At 42.7% G+C, this 22,459-nt stretch overlaps 1 protein-coding gene across 7 annotated transcripts in view; it reads right to left on the bottom strand.

Moving 5' to 3' along the window:
• The window catches only part of CREBBP (CREB binding protein), a 95,298-nt gene that overhangs the window by 52,466 nt on the left and 20,373 nt on the right, over nucleotides 1–22,459 (bottom strand). For all 7 annotated transcript variants that reach the window (XM_069029401.1, XM_069029403.1, XM_069029407.1 and 4 more), the window contains one exon: nucleotides 3,978–4,154. In XM_069029401.1, coding sequence (XP_068885502.1) covers nucleotides 3,978–4,154 — 177 coding nt within the window. The remainder of the gene's footprint in view (nucleotides 1–3,977; nucleotides 4,155–22,459) is intronic.

Raw genomic sequence — 22,459 nt, 5'->3', positions numbered from 1 at the left:
GAAACGAAGAACACAACAGAGAGCTCCTGATGCAGTTTAGCAAGAGATGAGGGGGGGGAAAAAGCACAGGAGATGTGCTGCTCCAATTCTAAGTCAAGAATTTAGGAAAAACTATTTCCTCCGCTTCCAAAAAGCAATATTCTCTCAACTCCATCTGCTGGTCATAGGGATAACTGTGAAACCATGCTGGTGTCTGGAAGCCAAACTTGCCCCATTGTGCTCCTAACCCATGCAGAAATACCAGATTTACTGGTATGTCCACGAAGGAACCATCCACCGCCACCCTTGGAACAGGCAGCACTGCAGGGAGTGCAAAGCTTCAGTGAGCTTGATGGAAAAGCCTCACAGGGCTCCCCCCACAACAGCTCCTCCCAGAGCCTGTGCACTCCAAAACTAGAGAGTGCTGGCTCCCAAACTGGCTGCACACCACGCTGAGAGCCTGAGAGCAGAGCATGGCTCACTTCCACAGCCCAGGGATTTTGCATGATCTCACTGCAGCGTAGCATTGCCAGTCCTGCATCAGAACCATTTCAGCAGCACTGAAGCTCAGTAATGTGTCACCAAAACTTCCAACAACATCAGAAGCAGTATTTTTCTTTTGGAAACAAGCCTTTCACTCAAGTTTTCAGGCTGCCCATTCCGTAAAGGGAACTGATTCTGTAGTAGCCCCACAAAGCAAGAGCTGATATGCTGTTTGGATCACCATTAAAACAAAACCAAACAAACAAACAAAATCAATCCATCCTGCTGGCACTGAAAATTAATACCTTAATGCTGACCTCTTAATCATTTTAATACCATAAGGTTTGTTCTTCTTTTCTAATTAAAGAGATTAATCCAAACGTGCTTCTCAGGGTGTAGTGTAAGGTCATGCCTGGAACATGGGCTGCAGTGAACTAACACTTCAGAGACCCACTTTACTGGGCAGGCAGGGAGGAGGGGAGAGTGTTGGTCTCAGGAGAGTGGTAGCCTGAATTTGGATCAAAAATCCAAACCCACAGCTGCAGCACATTTGTCCTGGCTGCCAGGGTTATGCCTGGCAGTCGGAAAACTCTTGGTTACTGCTGAAGACGGGTGACACACAATAATGATTAGAATAATGTGGGTTAAGAAACTTAATCATCTTTTACTTTTGCAGCACACATGTAAGGTGTAAGGCTAAAGACTGAAAGGACTATTTAAAAATATTTTGATTTTCAGAACTTAGGGGTCCTCAGACAATGGCTGCACCTTTCTACTTCCTCTTCTCTTGTTTAAATACCCTTTGTGGTAACCACAATGTTCAGTGCCATGCTGCAATCTGGTTTCCTGCCTCAGACAGGCCACATACCACCAGTGTTCTCATTCACGTGGGTTTGTCTCTCACATGGAATAGTACTTTGGGGGCCCTTTAAGATAAGGAGAGTATAGAGGGCTGGTTTAGCAAGATATGTGGTTGCAATCATCCCACAAAGGACCCCAAATGGTTTCTTTTTGTTGTTGTTTTTTTTTTTTTTTTAACATGCAGTTGTCTTGCGCTTGCTGTAGTGGATGGAGTCTAAACTGAGCCTCCACATGTTCATTTTTCATCGATGTTAACATAACACAAAACCCTTTTCCACATCACTGCTGCCTCCCTCAGGGAACAGGACAGGCTGTGTCTCCAGGCCAAACACATTAAATAAACCACCATCTCCAGGGACCTAAAGCATCCCAGGACATAGAAATGACAACGGGATTGCAGCAAGAATGCACAGCAGGATTGCTCAAACACTGCAGCTCTGCTCTGGGGACCTGCCTCTGTCACAAGCTGCTTTTCAACAAGAGCCACTTGGGTCACATTTTGGTTGACCAGTGTGAGTGACAGATGTCACTTAGATGTGTGCTTCTGTAAATCATGGAACTGCTGTGGATGTTATTTTACCCTTAGGTAATGCCTTAACCTATGAAATAAGGTTTAGGCAAGCCAGAGCCTACAAACCTCAAGTCCTGAGTGAGCAAATTCTGCCAGTCTTACTCTCTCCTTGTGCCTCTGTGCTTAAAACTGGGGCAACATCTTTGTCTCAGAGAGGTGCTGTAAAAATGAACTAGTCCAAAGTATATGCCTGCTCCAGTGTTGACTGCCACAGGAAAGAGCATTTGGAAATGACCAAGTGAGATATATTACAACATAGAGCCAGCAATGCCCACAGCTACACACCAAGCTGCAAAAATAGAACTAAATGTTGACTGTGTGCTCTTTCCAAGGGCTCTGTTCATATTGTTCACTGAATAAAGCAAAGTCCCTGTGGAAGGAATAGCATATGGCCATGGATGTGCTATTACCAAATAATTACACTGCCTTACCCACTGCTGCCAAATAAAGGTTAAATTTTAACAAGTGTGACATTTAAGTTCTTGGCTTTGCAACAAAAATGTTTAGACGGAAACTTCAGTTTTTGAAGTCACCCCCCTCTCAGGAGCACCATGCCTCTGACCCCCACGTGAGCTGAGACCTTTGGGCTCAACAGTACTAATGTCTGTTGGCTGAAATGGCCATTACTCTCTGTACTAGTGTGAGGGAAAAGAAGATATATTGGACATACAAAGCTTTTGACACCTGAGCAGCAAAGACAGACGGTTCTGAGTGTTCTCTCAGTTGGTATTTTTGACATTTTAAAACCGCAATTGATAGTACTGGGAAAGTTTCCCTTACTTTCTTCTGTCTCTTGGACAAGATGGGAGAAAGAAAACAGTTTTTGATTTTATTTCTCTCCCATCATGTGACAAGCCTTGATGGCAAATGCCTTTTTTATTCCACCTGAATATTGACCACTACATCCTATACTAGTAAGTTAGTATAATAAGATTTAGACTTTCCCAAACCTCACTTTTAAACGAGCACAAAATTAGGCTTCAAGATCACCCAGTCCCTGAGATGAATACAGCATTCTGGGGAGACCTGCAGGTTTCTCTGCAGCATCAGGACAATAACTCACTTTACACCTGATCCAAGCACTAAATAAACACAATTAGAGTAGTCATGCAGAAAATTATCTTTTACAAATATTTTGCATGAGTGCAAGTGGTGTTCTGAACATGGTCTTAATATGTTCACAGGCTCCTTTCCATAATCATAAACAATAAATGACAGATGATATTAAAGAAAGATTTCACAGTGTAACTAGAGGAAAATTAGGAAGTGGTCCTCTAAAATCAGAAGAAAAGAAGAAGTTTTTGCATCCTCTTGCCTCTCATACAGAGCCTATTAGTGACAGGCAGGTAGCAAACTCAGTGATGGACAAGCAAGCATTGGTTGTGCCAAAAAATAGCTAGTTTTTGATTTAAATTAAAAAATAAGCAATTTGCATCTTATGGAAGGTCTTACAAGTTTCTATAGTAACTGCTATCATGTGTAAGAATATAAAATGCAACAAGCTGGAGTTTCCATAGAAACAACACAAGCAGTTTGATTAATACACAACATCCTGAGACAAATGGGAATATTTAATTTCACTTTATAAAGAAAACTCTGGTAAGCATGATAATATAAACTTGTAAGATATCCTAATAAGAACTGTTCTCATAAGCTTGTGACATGCAAGTCATGCACAGTATAAGGTGAGAAGCATGTGGGGTGTTTACTACATCAGATTCAAAGGATACGAGGTACTATTTAGTTTCAGGAAGGTGATGATGTACCCAACAAATTCTAATTGACACACAGGACTTAAAGAAGACATTCTTCTCTGGTTTGAAACCAAATGTACCAGGCAAAATGAAAGGATGCAATGCAGTTTTTATAACTGTGATTCTTTACAAAGTATGATCACTGCATAAAAATGTACACGGGTTTTATATACACACTGCAGAGTGGAAGTGAAGAACCACGGGGCAACTCTGATGCTTAAATGACCGTGGAGAAGTAATTTGATAGTGTTGCAGAAGCTGGATCACCCAAGAATTTAGAAAGCACTAGGAAGAGGTAAAGAATGCTGGAAGCAGCAGGTCCAACTCACCATGTTTGGCACACTGGTGACGGGAGTACTCTTGATGTCGGCAGGGAAGGGAGACAGACTATTGGCCATGCCTGGCTTGTTCGGCAACTGAGGATTCACTCCTGCAGCTCCCATCTGCTGCCCTCCAGTTTGACTGAAAGGCTGCCCAAAGGGACTAGTGTTACCTGTCATTCCCATCTGGAAAAGAATGAATGAATGAAATGATTAGAATTTTCGTGATTCCAAAGGGAGATAAAAAAACCCCCACATATGTCAAATATCCTGTCTTTGCATTCACAGAGACCGAATTCCAGTTTAAGCTTCTTGATATTAAATTCTCAGTATTAAATTCATAATTTCACAACTTTTACCAAGTTAAAATATATTCTAAAAAGATTTTTTACAAATACACACAGCTCTGTGGGGCTGAAGTCTTGCAATTCAACTTACAAAATCAAAGGAAAACACAAGATTATCTTTCCCAATGACAGAAATTACTTTTTCCAACACTACAGGAACTTTGGGAGACCAAACAAACTTCAAACCCTGTGATACTTTGTGCATCGTGGGCACAAAGCATGACTTTGTGCACAGACAGACGGGAAGGGAGGGGAATATATAAAGGCATCGAGCAAATGGTTATCAACTTGTGTTTTGGTACTTGAGGAGAAGTGTCTGAGCAAAAAGATGTCTAAGACTGACAACCTTGAAAAATGACACCTCGAGAACTCCCCAAGACTAGAAAAGAGAAACACAACTCCCCCTGAATGACTGGAGAGAACACTGTACATCCAAAGAGCCACTTGGCGTGCAGGAGTCTCCCCCATAGTGAAATCTCCATTACGGGAACCACAGAATCACTGACGTTGGAAAAGACCTCCAAGACCATGGAGTCCAACCTGGGACCCATCCCCACCTTGTCACCCAGCCCAGAGCATTGAGTGCCACATCCAGGCTTTCCTTGAACACCTCCAAGGACAAGGATTCCACCACCTCCCTGGGCAGCCGATTCCAATGCCTGACCACTCTTTCTGGGAAGAAATTCCTCCTGATGTCCAACCCAACCCTCCCCTGGCACAGCTTGAGGCCATTCCCTCTCATCTGTCCCTTGTTCCCTGGAAGCAGAGCCTGACCCCCACCTGTGTCCACCCTCCTGTCAGGGAGCTGCAGAGAGTGAGATCCCCCCAAGGCTTCTCTTCTCCAGGCTGAGCCCCCCAAGTTCCCCTCAGTCCCTCCCACAGGAGCTACTCAACAGATGGCATTTGTTCACCCCCCTGCCTCACACTGGGAGGATTTCTAGGTGACTTTATGACCTGGTCCTAAATATGAATCCAACCACTGAGCAAAGTCTTTATTTGAAATAGTAAATCCTGTTTTCCCTTTACCTCTCCAGTCTTTTCTTCCTCAAAACAGTGGTCTTCTACAGTCCTGGTCCCTTCCCTTCCCTTCCCAGCAGGGATTCAGGAGGACTATTCCCATTGCTGGAAGAAGGGCTGTTCACACCAGTTTATCACTGGAACAGCCTCATAATAAGAGATTACTCAGGGGTTGCTTTTTATGCTTACAGGAATCAGGCTGAACGAGCAGTTGAGGGAGCACCAGTTATGAGCAATAAATTACACTGGGGCAGAGTCCAAAAATCACAATTTGACTGGGCCTTGTCCTCTTTGTCCCTGTACTTTGTACCCTCTGGTTTCAGACAGCTGGCCCTGCCACTCTCCAAGCAGCTTTATGTTAGGAAATGCTCCCTTTCCCTGCATCCTGCCCAGTGACTGTTGCCAGATTTGGGCCTTTCTTCACTGTACAAGACGTTCTATCTTTACACATTAAAAAAATCCCAAAAGCTGTTACTTTGCAATATATGAGGTTATCAAATATGTGCTGTGTCCCAGAGTAAAGCTGAATAATTCAAATAGCAAGTAAGACCAAAAATTAACATCTAAAGTTTAGTCCCAAGACTGCCTTTAAAGAGAAGTGGTGTTAGCTACTATCACATTGCACAAATATAAAGAATTTCATTTTCTGTACTTCTGTGTTTGTTTTGCAGACTGCATGTTCAGAGAAATTAGTTTAATTGTTATTTATTATACCATTGATTTTGGCAGCTTTCTCTGAAGAATTAATAGCAAAGTATTTAATAAAATTACCCACTCAACCCATTATTTCAGACAAGGTATGAGAAAGTGTCATCTGATAATGACAGCTGTTCATTAATGCTATGGGGGTCTATCAGATCAACAGTGAAGAAAATTTCTGAAACTACAAGTGAGATTCTGAGAAAACTTAGGAGAACTATTGAAACCTTTCAGAAGCCAGAAATAGGAACATTAACTCTGGGGCTGTTATTCAGTTTCCTCATGTCTAATTCCCAACTACAAACTTCGTTTTTGGAAGGACTTTGCCTTTCCAGTCCTCTTTGAACTTGCTTGAAAGTTTGGAGGAGTTTTTTGAATACTGACTACTCTGACAACCACCACTACACTACAACTTCCTGCAAGCCCTTACAGTCACCACCACCACTGGGAGAGCCATGGGGAGCCCAAACTGGGCGACAGGAATGCTGATTGAACAGGAACCTCTTTCCATGGGCCCTCCAGCCTGCAGAACACAGTGCAAGCAGAGCCCTCCCTGGACCTGGCAGCTCACGGATAGAGAAGACTCAGGCACCAGGGAGGAGATGGAAAAGGCTCAGTGCAGGTAATGAATGCCCAACATGGATGTGCTGAGCTTGGAAGCCTGGTGTTAAAAGCTTCTGGCAGAATCTTACACAGTTGAATTTTCAAAGAGCAGAAGAGAGATTTTCTTTAGGCAGTGAGAATGTTGAGTGAATTTTACCTCAAATTTAAGTTCTTGCACCAAAAGAAACAGAGAGGTGTCCCCCATCTCATTATCAGGAAATATTAATGTCTTTTTATTAAAGGAAAAATATTTAAAAATAGATTTTTAGGAAAAACATTAAAAATATTTTAGTCTCAAAAGACAGTTTCAAGTTTGTTAAAACTCTAAACCACTAGAACATCCCCAAAGCACCGAGGCTCTGCAATCCTGTCAGGTACCACCCCATAGTTGTTTTATCTTATTTTAACGTTTCCTTTTCAATAGATCTTGTTATTAAGCAGATCACAACTCTGTACAACAACAAAACAACCTTTCAAGTCTTCCAAACTGAGTGCTTAATAAGATGAGGATAATTTTTCCTACTCTCGGTGGTCATTAAATAATAAATACTTGATTGAAATTTTAAGAAATGCTTTGCTGTTCTTTGAAAGCCAGCTGGAAGCAGAGTAGCTTCCATTTGAAACCTTGTATTTTGGTAAACCTGCTCTCTGCCACATTGTATTTCAGTGTCCAAAGCTGTGCTTCCATAAGGGAAAGGCACCCAAAGGTAAAGCATTACACCAGTCTGTAACTTTCAAAAAACAGCATCGTTTGATAACATTGTAAAACATTAGACATGTCTTTTAACCTACACTTCATTTTGGTAAATAGCTGCCAACGAAACATAAAGGCTTTTTTTAAAGTTCATCTTTAAAAAAAAAAAATAGTCTGAATAAGTGGAAAGACCTTTTTTAGGTGGCAATCCCTAAAGTAAATATGGAGACAAAAATTAGGATGGACCATCCACAACATGAGTTTACTAAAATTGATAGATGCTTGTGGTTTCAGGGGGGTTTAACTCAGTTTTTCCTGGGAAGAATTCAAATTAACAGGACTGTGATTTCCAGAGACTAAGAGTGCACAATACAACGTGAGACCTGCTCAAACAAACTCTTATCTATTTTTAACAGTTTCCAACCAAGTCTGGGATCAGCGAGGAGTTTCAGTGGCAGAACAACCTGCTGACAAACAGCATTAAGATCCACAGCGTTCCAGAGCTATTACTGGTACCCTGAGGAGCAGCTCGGAATTTATTCCAAACACAGCCAGGTAGGGACTCCAGCAAAGCAAACCACTGTCAGCTCCTCCCTGGTGGGAAGGCAGCAAACAGGAGGTGGAAGGAAAGGAAGAATCAGGCGTATCACATTGAAAGATGCCCGAGAGCACGAGGCATAAACTGCAATTCCTGGTTAATTATCTGAACGCTGAGCTCAGTGACTTCTGTGGAACTTCAAACCATGGCTGACTGAAATCTCAAAAAACAACTGGTAAATATAGGCAGAAGATTGAGCCTACACATTGTAAAAGACTTCATCCTGCTTGTTCATTCTGCAAATGGAAACCGGCAGCTCCAAGCAAAGGACTCGGAAGGCTCAAATACCCCAACTCCTGCCTCTGCTTCCAGGTTTTTTCCAGGCAGGTGAGGGAAGGGAGATACTCAGAAGACCTTTGCTTTTTGTATTTCTGAAACACAACTCTGATCCCAAAATAGGTAGTTCAGGGGAAGATTACCAGGTAATTAAAAGTCATTAAAGAAGATAAACCAGCAAGAACACTGGAGTCTACAACCTGGTAAGAATGGTCATTTTCATGGGGAACTCAAAGCCATCACAAAGATTTGTATTTGGCTTAAACTTTGTTAAATTTACTTTCCTAAAAGGAAGGAAAATAAAGAGGAATCCAGGGTGAGTTGTCTCTTTTCCACTTGCATGGAACAGGCATGTTCCACAGAGCTACCCCACCTTCCATCTAGTGCATCTCCATTGCAACAAAAGCTGAAAGCTTCTCTCTGACAACCTGGGTTATGTTGTTCACTCCCATTTTGTTCTAAGCTCAAGATGTTCCCTACATGCTGCCTTTGCTCCTCTTCCTCATTTCATCTCCTTTCTCTTCCTGATGCAGCCACCATTTTCAGGAGCCCTCTTCCCTACACTCCATCCCACGGTGGGTCCTTTCATCCCACCTCATCCTCTGCAACTCACGTCTTATACTTGGGTTTCTGTGCTACAATTTTGGGCAACTCTTGCTTCTTTTGCCCAGCTCTTTGTGGTCACAACTGCATGAATTCTGATGGAGTAGAGCAGACTTTCCCAAGAAAGGTGTTGTTCTGTTTCACCAGCTGCAATGGGGGAGATAATGGGGTGTATCCCAAGTGCAAGTTAAGGCTAGAGGTGCCTCAAGAAGGAACACGATTAATGCAGGACACCACCTTAAACACACTATTTCTGCTCTAAAACAGCTCTCAGAAATATGATAATGACACTCTCCTTTAATGGAAAAGAGGCATTTAATTTAATAATTCTGCTATCCCAGGAAGACAAGTAGATTCTGTTCCCTTTTTTATCACTATGGCAACTCTCTAAGATACTGGAATGTATTACCAAGTGTGGATAGGAAATAGGGTATTTCACTCTACTCTCATAAGCCAAGGAATGTACAAACTTCCAAGCTGAAAACCCCCCACCAGCACTTAAAACCTTTGTTCAGCTGCCTTGGACTACAGGAGCCATCACACTGCAGCACTCTGAGCAGCAGCTGTGGGAGGTGCTTCTCCTGTTTTGCTTTTTAGCTCTCTTAGGAGCAGAAAAGCAATTCCATTTCCTCTAGTTCCTGGAGCTTCATAGATGTTACAGAGGAAGCCCATGACCAAACCTACAAATCTCACCTGAGTGTGCAACTCAGAGGTGACATGACAGAAGTGAAGTTCACCAATCTAATCCTGAAGATACCTTTCAGAGCAGACTGGATCTCCACACTGTGATGTTCCTTCTGCTTTTAAAGCTTTCTTTTTTTCCTCCCTTCTTCAGCACCACTGACACACCACAGTACTTCTTCCTCTAGCCCAGCATCAAGGAGATAGGTTATACTCCCTCTTGTACGCCAAGTGTTCAGGCTGTAAAAAACCTCCGCCCTTCCCTCCTCCTCTAAGTTTTTATCAACTGTCCCCTCACCTCCACCACCACAGCTCTCACTCCTGCAGTCCAGGGTACTCCATTATCACATTCCTCCAAGACTCCCAGGACATGCAACCAACAACAAGGCTGCAAACCCCTTTCCCTGTTACAAACACATCATTACCTACTCCTTTTTTTAGCTTCCTCTCCAACACACAGTCAGAAACCACACAACTGCATGCAGTTATGCTCCTTGCAACACCTTTTCCTTTGGGAAATTCTGCTCTCCTCTGTTGCCCCAACCCACTTTTCACTCCAGGGTTTCCAAATTTAATAAAAGGTCTGGCAGGACAAACTGAGTTCAGTCTCAATTTTCCTATGAGAGAGAAAGCACCTGTATTTGTAGGCATGTGCCAAGGAGCAGCACCCACCTCTGATAACACTCCTGGGTTTGTATCTTACACCACCACTACCTACATAAAGTTAATGCCTTTTTTTTTTAATTAGCTAGTCCAGACAGATTAGTCAAAAAACCCCCAAAAACTACTCAATCCAAAAACCCAAAGCAACAAACTTATCTCCAAGTTAAATGTTGATTTTAATTACATTTTGAAGCACTGACTCTGTACAAAAATGGAAGAAGGTTATTCTGGCCAAGTATTTAAAATCAAAACAATACCATCATATTTGGACTGAGCTGACAGCAGAAAAATTACTGAAAGGTTGATATGAGAATCAAAGAACTCAAAGCAGCACGGGCTCAGTGAAAAATAAGACTGGCTGAAGTAATCTGATTATGATCCAATCCTGTAAACTAAAAATAGTTATCATTAATATTCAATTCAGTATCTGCTGGATTTTTTGACTAGAAAACAGCCTGGAAAGAAAGGAAGCAAGCTAGACTAGCTTGGCCAGACTTTGAAAGCCATGAATCTGCAAAATGCTTGAAGAACAAACGTGAGCTCTCAATATGCCAACAGGAGGGATGAAAAGACAACTGGATAAGGGGAAAGTGCCATCGTTATGTGTCTGGAGTGATGCGAATGCTGCTGCAACAATGACCAACATGCTGTGGTAGTTCAAGAATGACAGGTAAAAATGACAGAATCCAGAGATGTCTCAAGTAGGGCTCAAAGGACTAATGGGCACAGCCAAGGACAGGCTAATAGCAATCTAACAGCCTAATTTATTTAGCTTACTAGTCAAGCTTATTCATTTGCTTATCTTATTAAGACAAGGACTGAAGTGATTCTAAAGTACTGGTTTTGGGAATAAAAAGGTGATAACACAAATATTTTCTATTTAGCAAAGACATATCAACAGATAGGAGCTGAAGCTCTGTAGCGTCAAAGCCAATATTAGGAAGAATGGAAGTGATTAATACCACTGAAATTGTTAAGATTATATTAATGTTTTATTTAAATAGTGTGTGTTTCTACTCATCAACAGGAGTTAGTTCACAAAAAATCATAAGGCCTCTAATCAGAGGTATCCTGTCTTTGTACCACTGTCATTTTCATATGCTTTAGTCTATAAAATGGAACCTTGTAATAGAAAGATAATTACAAATTCTCTTTTGCTTGTCCAGAGACAACACAGAAAGATGAGAAGAAAAAATTATCTCAGGAAGCAAAAATAATCTGAGACTCTGGACTAGAGTCCATAAACCAGACCCTAGGACTAAACACCAGGAAGGCAGGCATGCAGAACAGAAACCAAAAAATGAATCAAACTATTGCACCCTCCTTTGCACCCTAGGACTGTGTTACTGAGCATGGCTGAGTGCAGCTCCAGGTGATGGCTGTGATGAGATCACAGACAGGATGGACTGCAGCACCGAATTCCATCCATTCCCTCAATCCTGCAGCAACTAAGTCGCCTCTTCAGACTGACATTGATTGCAGGATCACAAACCAGTTCTATTGTTAGTTAGGCATCCTCAGGAAACTGCACATCTCCTCCCCCTTCCGAGGATCAACTTTTCTCTAATCGCTTTCGAAATCACTGGTCAATTTGACCCATTTTTCTTAATAGCCTCACAGATAATTAAGTTCCCAAGATCGCTGAGCAGAGAGATGGACAGGTAGATGATGACACAGTCTCGGTTCTGACCAGGACAGATTTATTTTTTGCAGTAGCTGTGAGAGGGCACGTCCAGGACACAGAAGTTATTCTGTACCACTCCCCCCCCCCATCACTGCTGGGGGCAAAGGAAAGGGAGTCTCTTCCAGTGAGAAGGGGTGTTTCTGAGCATTTTGCATGTGAATCACTCACCTCTCTGTTTTCTTATCTCATAGCTGTTTCTTGGTCGTATCTCAACCCGTGATCTTTGCCTTTTGTGCCTCTCTCCTCTCTAGCCCACCACAGGGGGAGAGGGTCAGGGAGAGTCTCAGTGCGAGCACTAAATTGGGGAATACAATTCTTAAACCACAACAGCCTTATCTGGCACGCAGCGTGAGGCTCCAAGGGTTGAGATAACAACGGATCAGCCGAAGCGGGGTTGGAAACAAATTTATCTGAGCATTTGCTGTTATTAGGTAGGGAGCCACTGGTCACAATGTTGCCTTGTCTGTTCATGTGGGTGTGGTACACAACCTGTTTCCTTAAGCGCCCACCATGGTGCTCTTTTTCAGAGCAGCGAGAAGGAGCAGGATGGCTTTGTTGCTTGTCAGTTTATGACACGATAACATCGAGAGCAATGAGGGTCATTTGGGATGAGTGTTCAGTGCCGCTCTCCTGCCCGTACCTCGGCACTACCTTTGGGAATCCATTAATAATCGTACACAGTCTGTGGGGCGAACAGGAGAGAACTCTTTTCCCCAGCTTTCCACCCCCGTTTCCTCCTTCAGGCCTGTTACAACAGTTTCTGAGGATTTTTAATTTTCCTTGGATATTAAGTACACAATCCATGTGGCAGAAGTTTGCATGGAGCGCGCCATGGCCATACGCCAACTCTGAGAGACCAGAATCTCTGCTACTGGGAGCAAACTGACCCTGGCTTGACAGGGGACACACAAGGGAACCTCTGGTTTCACCTGCACGGCCACAGAGAGGACACGAAGAAGTAAGATGGAAAACCCACCTCTGCCCTAGCAGCAAGAGCACTAGAGCTGAGAGGAAGAACAACCACTACAGGAAATTCTTCGAGGATAAATGCCACTCCAGTTTATTGTGGGCACATCCTCAGACAGAATAAAGGGCTGATGTTACTGCCCATCCTCTTAAAGAGACCTCTGGTTCATATTTACAAGAATAGAGAAACAAGTACCATGATCTGAGCTAGAGGGGCCCTGCCTCCAGCCAGGTGGAGAAAGGGGACTATTAGATCTCTTGGACTGCAGGGATCCATGGCCTGGCACATCAGACCCACAAGAATATGAGGCTTTAGTTGACACCTATGCACAATGTGCTCTGATGCCATTGAGATCTGTAGGGGCAGAATCCATCTCTGTTTCTGAGGTGACAGGGGGATCCCAACAGCTGACTGTACTGAAAGCTGAAGTGATTGGGAATAAATGGCAAAACACTCCATTGTGACTGGCCCAGAGGTCCCAGGCATCCTTGGAACGGATCACCTCAGAAGAGGGTATTTCAAGGCCTCAAAAGGGAAACACCGGGCTTTTAGAAGAGCTGCTATGAAGACAGAGGGAATGTGACAGCTGAATTCCTTGTCTGGTCTCTCAGAGGACCCTTCTGCCGTGAGATTGCTGAGGGCTGAGGAACAAGTACCGATCACTACCAAAACAGTGCCCCCCCCGTTGGCAACACGGCACCAGCTGGGCCTGCAGGACCCCATCCATGGATGGGCCGTGGACTGGAGAGCTGGAGTGTCCAGCAAGACCCGCTCATCCTTTAACAGCCCTACATGACCAGCATCAGTCCAATGGAAAGTGGAGACTGACAGTGCACTATCGTGGCCTGAATGGTCACACCATTACTGAGAGCTGCTGTGCTGGACATGCCCCAGGGGCAGAAACACAGCTCTACTACTTGGCATGGACTGATCCAGACTGCACTGGAAAAGGGTGAGGCTACAGAACATTTACAGCACATTGGTGACATCACTGTATGGGAGAACAGGGCAGAGGAAGTTTTTGATGAAGGAGAGAAGATAATCCAAATCCTCCTGAAGGCCAGTTTTGCCATAAAGCAAAGTAAGGTGAAAGGGCCTCACTGTAGGTTTTTGGAGGATGCATATCCCAGAGCACAGTCAGATTGTCAGCTCTCTCCACCTTGTGACGTGGAAGAAAAAGGATTTCAAGTGAGGCCCTGAACAACAACAAGCTTTGAACAGATCAAACAAGGGTTGCTCAAGCAGTAGAGCTGAGAGGAAGAACAACCACTGGGTCAGCCAGCCAGGACAGGACAGGACATATTAAACATGCTCTACAGTCAGGGAGAATGATCCTTCCTGGCGTGCCTGGTAAAAAGCACCTGGGGAGACTTGAGGATGACCCCTGGGGTTCTGGAGTCGGGGATACAAAGGATCTGAGGTCTGTTACACCCAAACTGAAAAAGAGATCCTGGCAGCCTATGAAGAGGTTCAAGCTGCTTCCTAAGTGATTGGTGTTGAAGCACAGCTTCTCCTGGAACCCTGACTACCAGTGCTGGGCTGGATGTTCACAGGGAAAGTGCCTTTCACACATCATGCCATGTGAGCTCTTGATGCAGTTTGCAACCAGCCAACAGCACACCAGCCCTCCTGCCCTGGAAGACATCTAGGAGTGCTCGAACCCACAGCCATGGACTAAATGAACTCAACAGACATCTTGGAGCGATGGCTACTGACTTCAGAAATTACACCTGTGCTTGTGGGTGTATATATATATAAATATAAATGCATGTACCTAGTTGGAAGGTGTAGGAATTGGACATGAGTACATGGTATAAAAGAAGGGGTAATGTTCTGGTTCCAGCCAGGACAGGGTTAATTTTTTGCAGTAGCCAGGAAGGGGCATGGCCAGGATACTGAGATTATTCTGTATCACCTCATACCATTGACAAAAGTAAAGGAGTCTCTTCCTGGTCCAGTAAGCCAGCAGGAGGGAGGGAGGGGTGACTCTGCTCTGAGCATTTTGCATGTGAATCACTCGCCTCTCTCACACACTCTAGTTATTAATATTGTTGCTGTTACTGCTTCTTATCTCATTGCTTCTAGTAAATTGTTCGTATCTCAACCCGCGATCTCTGCCTTTTCTGCCTCCAGTTCTCCTCTCCATGCTTCTGCCTCCAATTCTCCTCTCCATCCTGCTGCAGGGAAAGGGAAAGGGGAGGCAGAGCGAGTGAGTGGCAGCGTGGTTTGGAGACTCTCAGTGGGAGCACTAAATTCGGGAATACCACCCCTAAAACCACGACAGACACGCAGATTAACATCTCCATGAAGGAAGGCACAGAGACCTCTGCCATCACCCACCACATTTAGCAGCAGACACACTACCCAAGGCTCTTGAGGAGCCACCACCATTGCCAGCGTTGTCCTGTCAGCACCTCAGAGATTATCTGAGGACACGGGAGGGAGTTGAAAGCTCAATAGGAAAGTTTAGAAGACCCCTGGGGTGGGGGTGATGTAAAGAACTGCAGCTTTGACAGTGGCAGCGTGAGGACATGCAGCCAGCATACTGGGTATGCTACTCTGATCTGTTATGACAATAGAAAAATAGGAAGGTCAGAACCACCTCTTTTTCTCACCAAACTCTTCCCACACCTCTGAATCTGACAAAATAGCTGTAGGAGGAAGTCACAAAGTCAGCCTTTTAGTGAGCCACCACTATCCCTATATTATTCTGGACTCAGTCTATGGTATAAAAGCTAAAAACCAATTTAAGTCCCAGATTAATAATTTAAATTATTTCAGAGAACAGAACATGCCTGTCATAATTAAAGATGAGAGAGAGCAGAGGCATCCTAGATCTGATCTGTTTTGATAAGAGGCCAGATCTTCACAAACTAACAGCAGTGTTGAAGAGTTGCATACGTAAGAGCTTGGCTGTTCAACAGTGTAAATTGCTCTAGTAAAACACATCTGCCACTCACTACTGCTTTCTTCTAAATCCCTGGATTTGCAAGGAAGGACGTTCTCCCTACTTCCTTCTGCTCTATCACTGACACAACCTCGTGTGATACAAAACGCTAAAGGCTGAGGAGACTGTAACTATTTCCACCTTTCAAGAGCTGCTGTGAACTCTGATGCCATTTTCTGAATGCCTGAGCTGGAACTTTAGGGTTACACTTCATCAATAGCCTTAGGCTGACAGAGCAGCTGTGCACGAACACCGAACACCGCAATCCTTACAGAGCCACAGCTACTCAGCACCTCTCATGCTTCACCCAGAATCTCGAGTTACACCACTGAGATGTTTGGGACACTTTTCCTCTCTCTCTCTCTCATTTTTATTTTAGAAAATAGAGCAAGCTGGCACAAAATGGGAATTCTGCACTTCCCACTATGACCTACAGATCCAAGCAGTGTCCTCTGGGTTCAGCATGAAGAGAATGACTGGGTACAGACCCAGTACCATGCTCCTGCCTCCAAGCAGTTGCTGTCCTAAGGCACTACAGGACAGGGATGACTCAGAACTTCCGGACATGCCATCTCAAGCACCCTTTACTTCCTTCTTTTATGGGCCTCACCAAAATCAGCCACTTCATACTCCATGATTAAGCCCTCAAATCCCTTGCCATCAAATTACCACACCTACCTCAAATCTGGGCTTTCAACACACGACTTGGTTAAAACGCTCAGCATTTTGTTCCTTCTTTCTCTCTTCCCATCCACTGAAATGTTTTTACAAGCAGCATGTCACCTTACTTGGCTTAAATAATTTTAACTTTCTTCCTTTGGAGCTTTATTCTGTCTCAAGACAAGGAAATCAAACAGTTGGGTGTCTCAGATGTTCAGAAGTTATGAAGTCTACAAGGTACTGTGAATGAAGGAGTCAATCTGCTCCAGGTAATGGAAGACCTAAGAAATTCAGACTGACAGGCAATTCAGCTGCTTTTAATGCTGTTAGTGACAGTGAAAGAGGACTGGACTGCTTTCAGAATGCTTACTTCTGCTTCCCAGAGAGGTAGCACACAGAGACAGGGACCTGTGCCTTGCCATCTGCACCACTTCACCCCTGGATCCCAGGTGAGTAGAACACACATGAGCTCCAGAGCTGCTATGATCTGGCATCAGCCCCCTGGAGTTAATCCCTCCTCAGTCCCTGTGTGCTGCTGCCACGACTCCCAACAGTGCTTTGCTCACAGACTTGGTACCAAAGAGCAGCTTTTCAGCAGGCACAGGCTGAGGACTTCGCTCTTTGGACCCTTATCTCCCTCTGGAATGAGGCCCAAATCTCCAGCATGAAGTAAGGTCCACCTCACTGATTAGGGCTCCCGGTGAAGCACGAAAGACAGGTCCATTAGGAATTCATGTTCATTTGTGAAGGGGAAAGACAGGCTTTCTTTACTACACTGGCATCATCTTGCATCTGTTTACTGACAAAAAAAAGTAAGTCTCTACTAATTGCTATTTCATCCTATAGTAATGTGTTCCAAAAGAAAGTCACCATGGCACTTGGAATGTATATGCCAGAGGGACAGATGGAGAAGCAAGGAAAAGATTAATCATTTTATGGCAGAAAGCCAGTGGTGTTACCAAAAAAAAAAGGAGAAAAAAAAGTGAATTCAGTCTCAGTGCAAGAGTGGTGGCAATGATGGCATCTGAGACGAGGTGAGAGCGCTCACCTAAACCAACCTGCAGGTTTGGCAGTTTGACAAAACATTCAGTTAAAAATACTCACTTGTAAGTCAGTAACAAGAAAGCCTTAAAATGTAACATTTCAAGAATCAGTTTTGAGAATTAAATCATGATCTGGCGTTCAGATCTGAACCAGCGTTCAGAGGAAGCCAAGCTCCAAGTCTCCCATCTCTTTAAGCTAATTGCTATAACCAAGGCCTACCACAACAGATTCATGAAGCAATTACTGTCTTGTTCTTCAGCAGTAAATCCACTCAAATTAAAATACTCAAATGTCCAGGAATAATTGTTATTTACTTTATCCTTTATCATTAAAATTTGGTAAAACTAGAAATAAATTTTTTAAAATCCCATTAAGAGGACGCCAGGTGTTTTATTACCACTTGTAATAAGATTTGAAATTCTCTTCCAAGCATTTCACAGAGGCCAAAGAAGAACTTAAGTATTCCAAGGCCTTTAAAAAAAATGAACCCATGTTTCCCCATAATTACTGAAATATAAAAGACAAAATTTCATGGGAAAACCTTCTTTAGAAATGACTGGATACATAGAGAACAAATTCTTAATACATTTAACTAGAAATCAACTTTTCTCAGGAAAAGAAAATCAAATGATCGTATGCTTACACTGTATACATGCCTGAAGAAAGAAAATGTCTCCAAAATTCTGCACAAGCCTGAGCACAAACACAGTGGAATCGACTAAAATTTCTGCACTCAGCATCACTGTTGCACTTATGAATCAAAATAAAGCTTAGGTTTACTTTGTAATGAGTGTCACCTCTGCAAATAACTTCAAAGCTCTAATGGATAATTAGCCACAATTGATCAATGCATTCTGATTGCTTCAAGAGCTTCTATAAGTGCCAAGCAGAGCAAGCAGCTTTCTTCAGATAAACAAGAATTATTCTTAGTACACAAGAATAGAAACTTAACCAGAACCACAAAATTAACTGTAGATGTTTCAAAGGTTTGTTTCATCATGAAAATCTAGTTTGGACACAAGGAATAATTCAACAATACTTAAAAGGAGAATTTTGAAAGACTGAAATTCAGTGAATATATGCCTCGACAAATACTTAATTGCATACTCACAGGCCAAAATTTTTATGAGTGACTTCCAGGAGAAGCTTCAGCGTGTACTAAAACACATTTATAGTCACACCAAAACATCATTTTCTAACATAGGTTCTCAACTGAGAATTCCTGTCCTCCCTCAGTTCCTGTACTTCATCATCATTAAGCTGAATTTAAAAAAAGTTTAGGAACAGCAGTGATAGGCAAGGGGCAATGTCTTCAAACTGAAAGAGGGGAAATTTGCATATAGATATGAGAAAGAAACTCTTCCCTGTGTGAGTGGTGAGGCCCTGGCACCGGCTGCCCAGAGCAGCTGTGGCTGCCCCATCCCTGGAAGTGCCCATGGCCACGTTGGACAGGGCTTGGAGCAGCCTGGGACAGTGGAAGGTGTCCCTGCCCATGGGCTTTGAGGTCACTTCCAACCCAAACCATTCCATGATTCTGTGACTCTATAAATGCCGATTTCTATATCAAATTCAACCCAAAGTCTGCACTCCTTCCCTTATCTTCTGTACTGTGGGTATCAGCCTTTCAAACTGTACCCAACAGGCCCCAAAAGAATTGCCAGCTGTGTCTGCCAGCACCTCAGCAGTTTGGAAGTGCCTATAGTTGGCTGGAGACAGCCAAGGAAAGGGAGAGCACGTCATGCTCCAAAAATTTAGTATTATAAGGAATAAGCTGTTTTGGTAAGAGAAAACAGTAGCACTACTGAAGAGGTTCCTTCCTCATTTATCTCCCAGAAGCTGGCCAAGGATACATTATCAGGCAGTCCATGGAATGTGATATTCCACAGTGGTGGGGGAAAAGGCAACAGTAGCTCTGAGCAGGAACAGCAACAACATCCCCAAAATATAATGAAAAGAGATATTCTCTGTCCTTTACAGTGTATACTCTCCTGGACAGACATGAATCCTAAAGGAAAAGTGGAAACACTGAAGAGAGAGACTGTGACTCTAAAAGCAACTATTCTTATTCAATCCAGACCAGGGAGAAAAATCAAATAGACAAGAAACAAACTCACACTACAGGTTATATTAAATACATTAAAAGAAACAAAAATCAATATTGCTTATTCCAAACAACTACTTAGCACAAATATCACAGCCTGACATTAACTATGGAGAAATGTAACTATAAATAATTTACACCGTTAAAGTAATTTTTAAATAACTTTAAGAGCCAAATATGTTTGTTTTGAAACACCACAGTGACTTCAAGAGCTACTATGACATTTCCAGTCCTTCTATAAAACATGCTCTCCTTCAAGATTTAACAGTACCCATGAAGATCTTGCGACAACTCTGAACAGGCTTTTAAACAAGGCAAGATCTGATGGTTGTCTTTAAACATGATTAGAATGGAACAGTTTAACAAACCAGGCCTGTACACACATTCCTCACTGACAGCAGCTGCACGGAGGATGATCCAGAAATGCATTTTAACCCAAGATGCCCATATCAGACTAAGGGAGCCACCACTATTTGTTCTGAGAGAGAAATCTCATCTTCAGCTGGTGGTGTTCCAACACTTGCCCATTACCAGGGTACAAAGATCCTCCCATCCTAAAGGCAGTTATTTAATTAAGTCAATTTGCCAAAAGCTTCAAAAGGCACTTGTTTTGTTTCCAAAACTCCCCTGACAAGCAGAGCAGCCATGCAGCCAGGACAGCACTGTGCTGCAGTCACTCTGAGAACACAAATCCTTTCCATCCAAAACAGCAGCAGAGTGCTAAATGATCTATTTACCACTCTCTTCAAAAAATGGATTTCGTTTCTTTTGGCAAGGATGGCCCTATATTTAACATGCTGTATTTTCATTATGATTCATTCTAAAACAAAGGCACTGTTGAACCCTTTTTAGGGCACAGGACACTTATTTCCCAAACCTAAATAGGATTTGTACATAGATACCAAAGAACACATCCATCACTTTGGGATTTGAGCATCCTCAGAATGTAAACAGATATTTCCAGGTGCTACTTACAGGTAGTTTTTGTAGCACCAGCAGTTCAAAAATCATCTCAAGTTCTTATTCATCTAAATCTCAATTCTGCAAAGTATTTCTGGCCTTAGAATTAGAGCCATTGCTTGGATTACACACAAACAGTTAAAACACAAGCACTAAGCTTAGTGTGCCACTTCACAGCCACAGTAATTTCTGGAGTAAATAAAAATACTCTTTACTGTAATAGCAAGAAGGAGGAGGACGAGGAGGAGAAACAAGCACGTACTATTTACAGCCCATGGACACAGTTACAGCAAACTGATGTTACACACAAATGGACTTCAGCTTCCAAACAAAACCAGGTATTTCCTCCAAACATTTACAAGAAGGAAGGAAAATGCCATTATATTTTACCATTCCTTATACTCAGCTGTGCAGAGTAAACTAGCAATTGCACCAATAAGAATTCAAAATTATTTTTTGAAATGTGGATGAAAAATATGGTTGAAACACCTTTTCTAGTTTAAATGTTAATTAAGGTGAAGAATAATCTGCCCACTACAAAGTAGATTTGGGCATGCTCTGTGTAGCCTCTTGTATTGAAATTTTGGCCCCCTACAGAAATGAGGGAATTTCAAAATTCCAAAGTGCAACTTTCCAACATGATCTTATTTTTTGCTTGATGGTTGAAGTATCCCATTTTCCTTCAACAAAGTGGTTTTCACTTGTGGAAGCTGCAAAAAGAGAATCGCCTCCTCTCACTGCTTCCACTCCTGATCCATTTCTCAGGAAGGCTGACACAGTTTATCAAGCTCTATGTAATTTTCCAAGTTTCCTGTACTGCCTTTTTTCTAAAGAAACAGACCAGAAGCATTTAGTTTTCAGACCATAACACTGCCTGCTTTGACACATTTCTGTATGTCCTTCCAATTACAGATTCCCAATATAATTACAGATCACTGTCAAGCACAAATATTAAGTTTATCTTTTAAGTAAGAGCAAGCTTTGAGACCTGCTAAAAGGTCTTTTCATCAGAAAGGCTCCTGTGAAATTGTATCTACATGCATGATTAGAGTTTATTAAGAAAATTACTGCGACAAAGACATTTCCTTCTGACTGAAGGAACCAGGCATTTTGTAACTTCTACACACCAACGTTTCAGTTGGCAGGTTTTCCTCCCTCTCAACATCTGAGTCATTTTTTACCTGGGTATTAAATCCCCAAACTACAAACAGCAGCAGGAAGATACGTGAAAGCAGTCTGAAAACTAGAAAGAAGTCATCTCAGTTACATCTGTCAGTAAGGATCTGGGAGTTTCTGTCATTTTGACTAACCTGAAACAACACTGTAAATCTTGCTTTTAATCAATGGCTTCCAAAGGAACTGGTGGATCTGTTAGTTTCACTCCCAAAACCTTCTTTCAGATAGACTTCTTAGAAACAAACCCCATTCTAATAACAAAAACTGAAGAATTACAAGACTCTAACCAATATAATTGATGGTTAGTGACAAAAATCCTAATGCTCATGTTGTGTTATCACAGTGGAAGATAATGGCACAATTCTGCTCTGAAGAGATCCCACAACACTTAATTTTTGTCAGCTGGCTGATAAGCCAATGCAAGTGTACAGAGAGGCTTTTGCTGGGGTGTGAAGCAGGAGGAGAAGAAACTGAGCTGAAGTTTGTCCCCATGAAGGCTGAGTGCTCTGCTTCTTGCAGCCCTGGAGCCAAACTGAACCTTGATACCTGCATAAGCACCAGCCAAGTGACTATCGCTGCAAAGATCTTCAATGACATTGCACAACTGCAAACAAGACTTAACTCACATACTAGAAACAGGAAACAACTCAATTTCAGGTGCCAGGAGTAACAGTTGTGGGAAGTGAGCTTTTTAAGTCACTAAATCTCTTTGACATATCAGCAAACTCATCTGTGGAGCACCACTTTCCACGGTCATGTTTCAAAACAAAA

Source organism: Aphelocoma coerulescens, chromosome 14, assembly GCF_041296385.1.
Source record: "Aphelocoma coerulescens isolate FSJ_1873_10779 chromosome 14, UR_Acoe_1.0, whole genome shotgun sequence".
NCBI lineage: Eukaryota > Metazoa > Chordata > Aves > Passeriformes > Corvidae > Aphelocoma > Aphelocoma coerulescens.
Note: the sequence above shows the minus strand (reverse complement) of the source record. Positions and strands in the feature narration are given on the sequence as shown.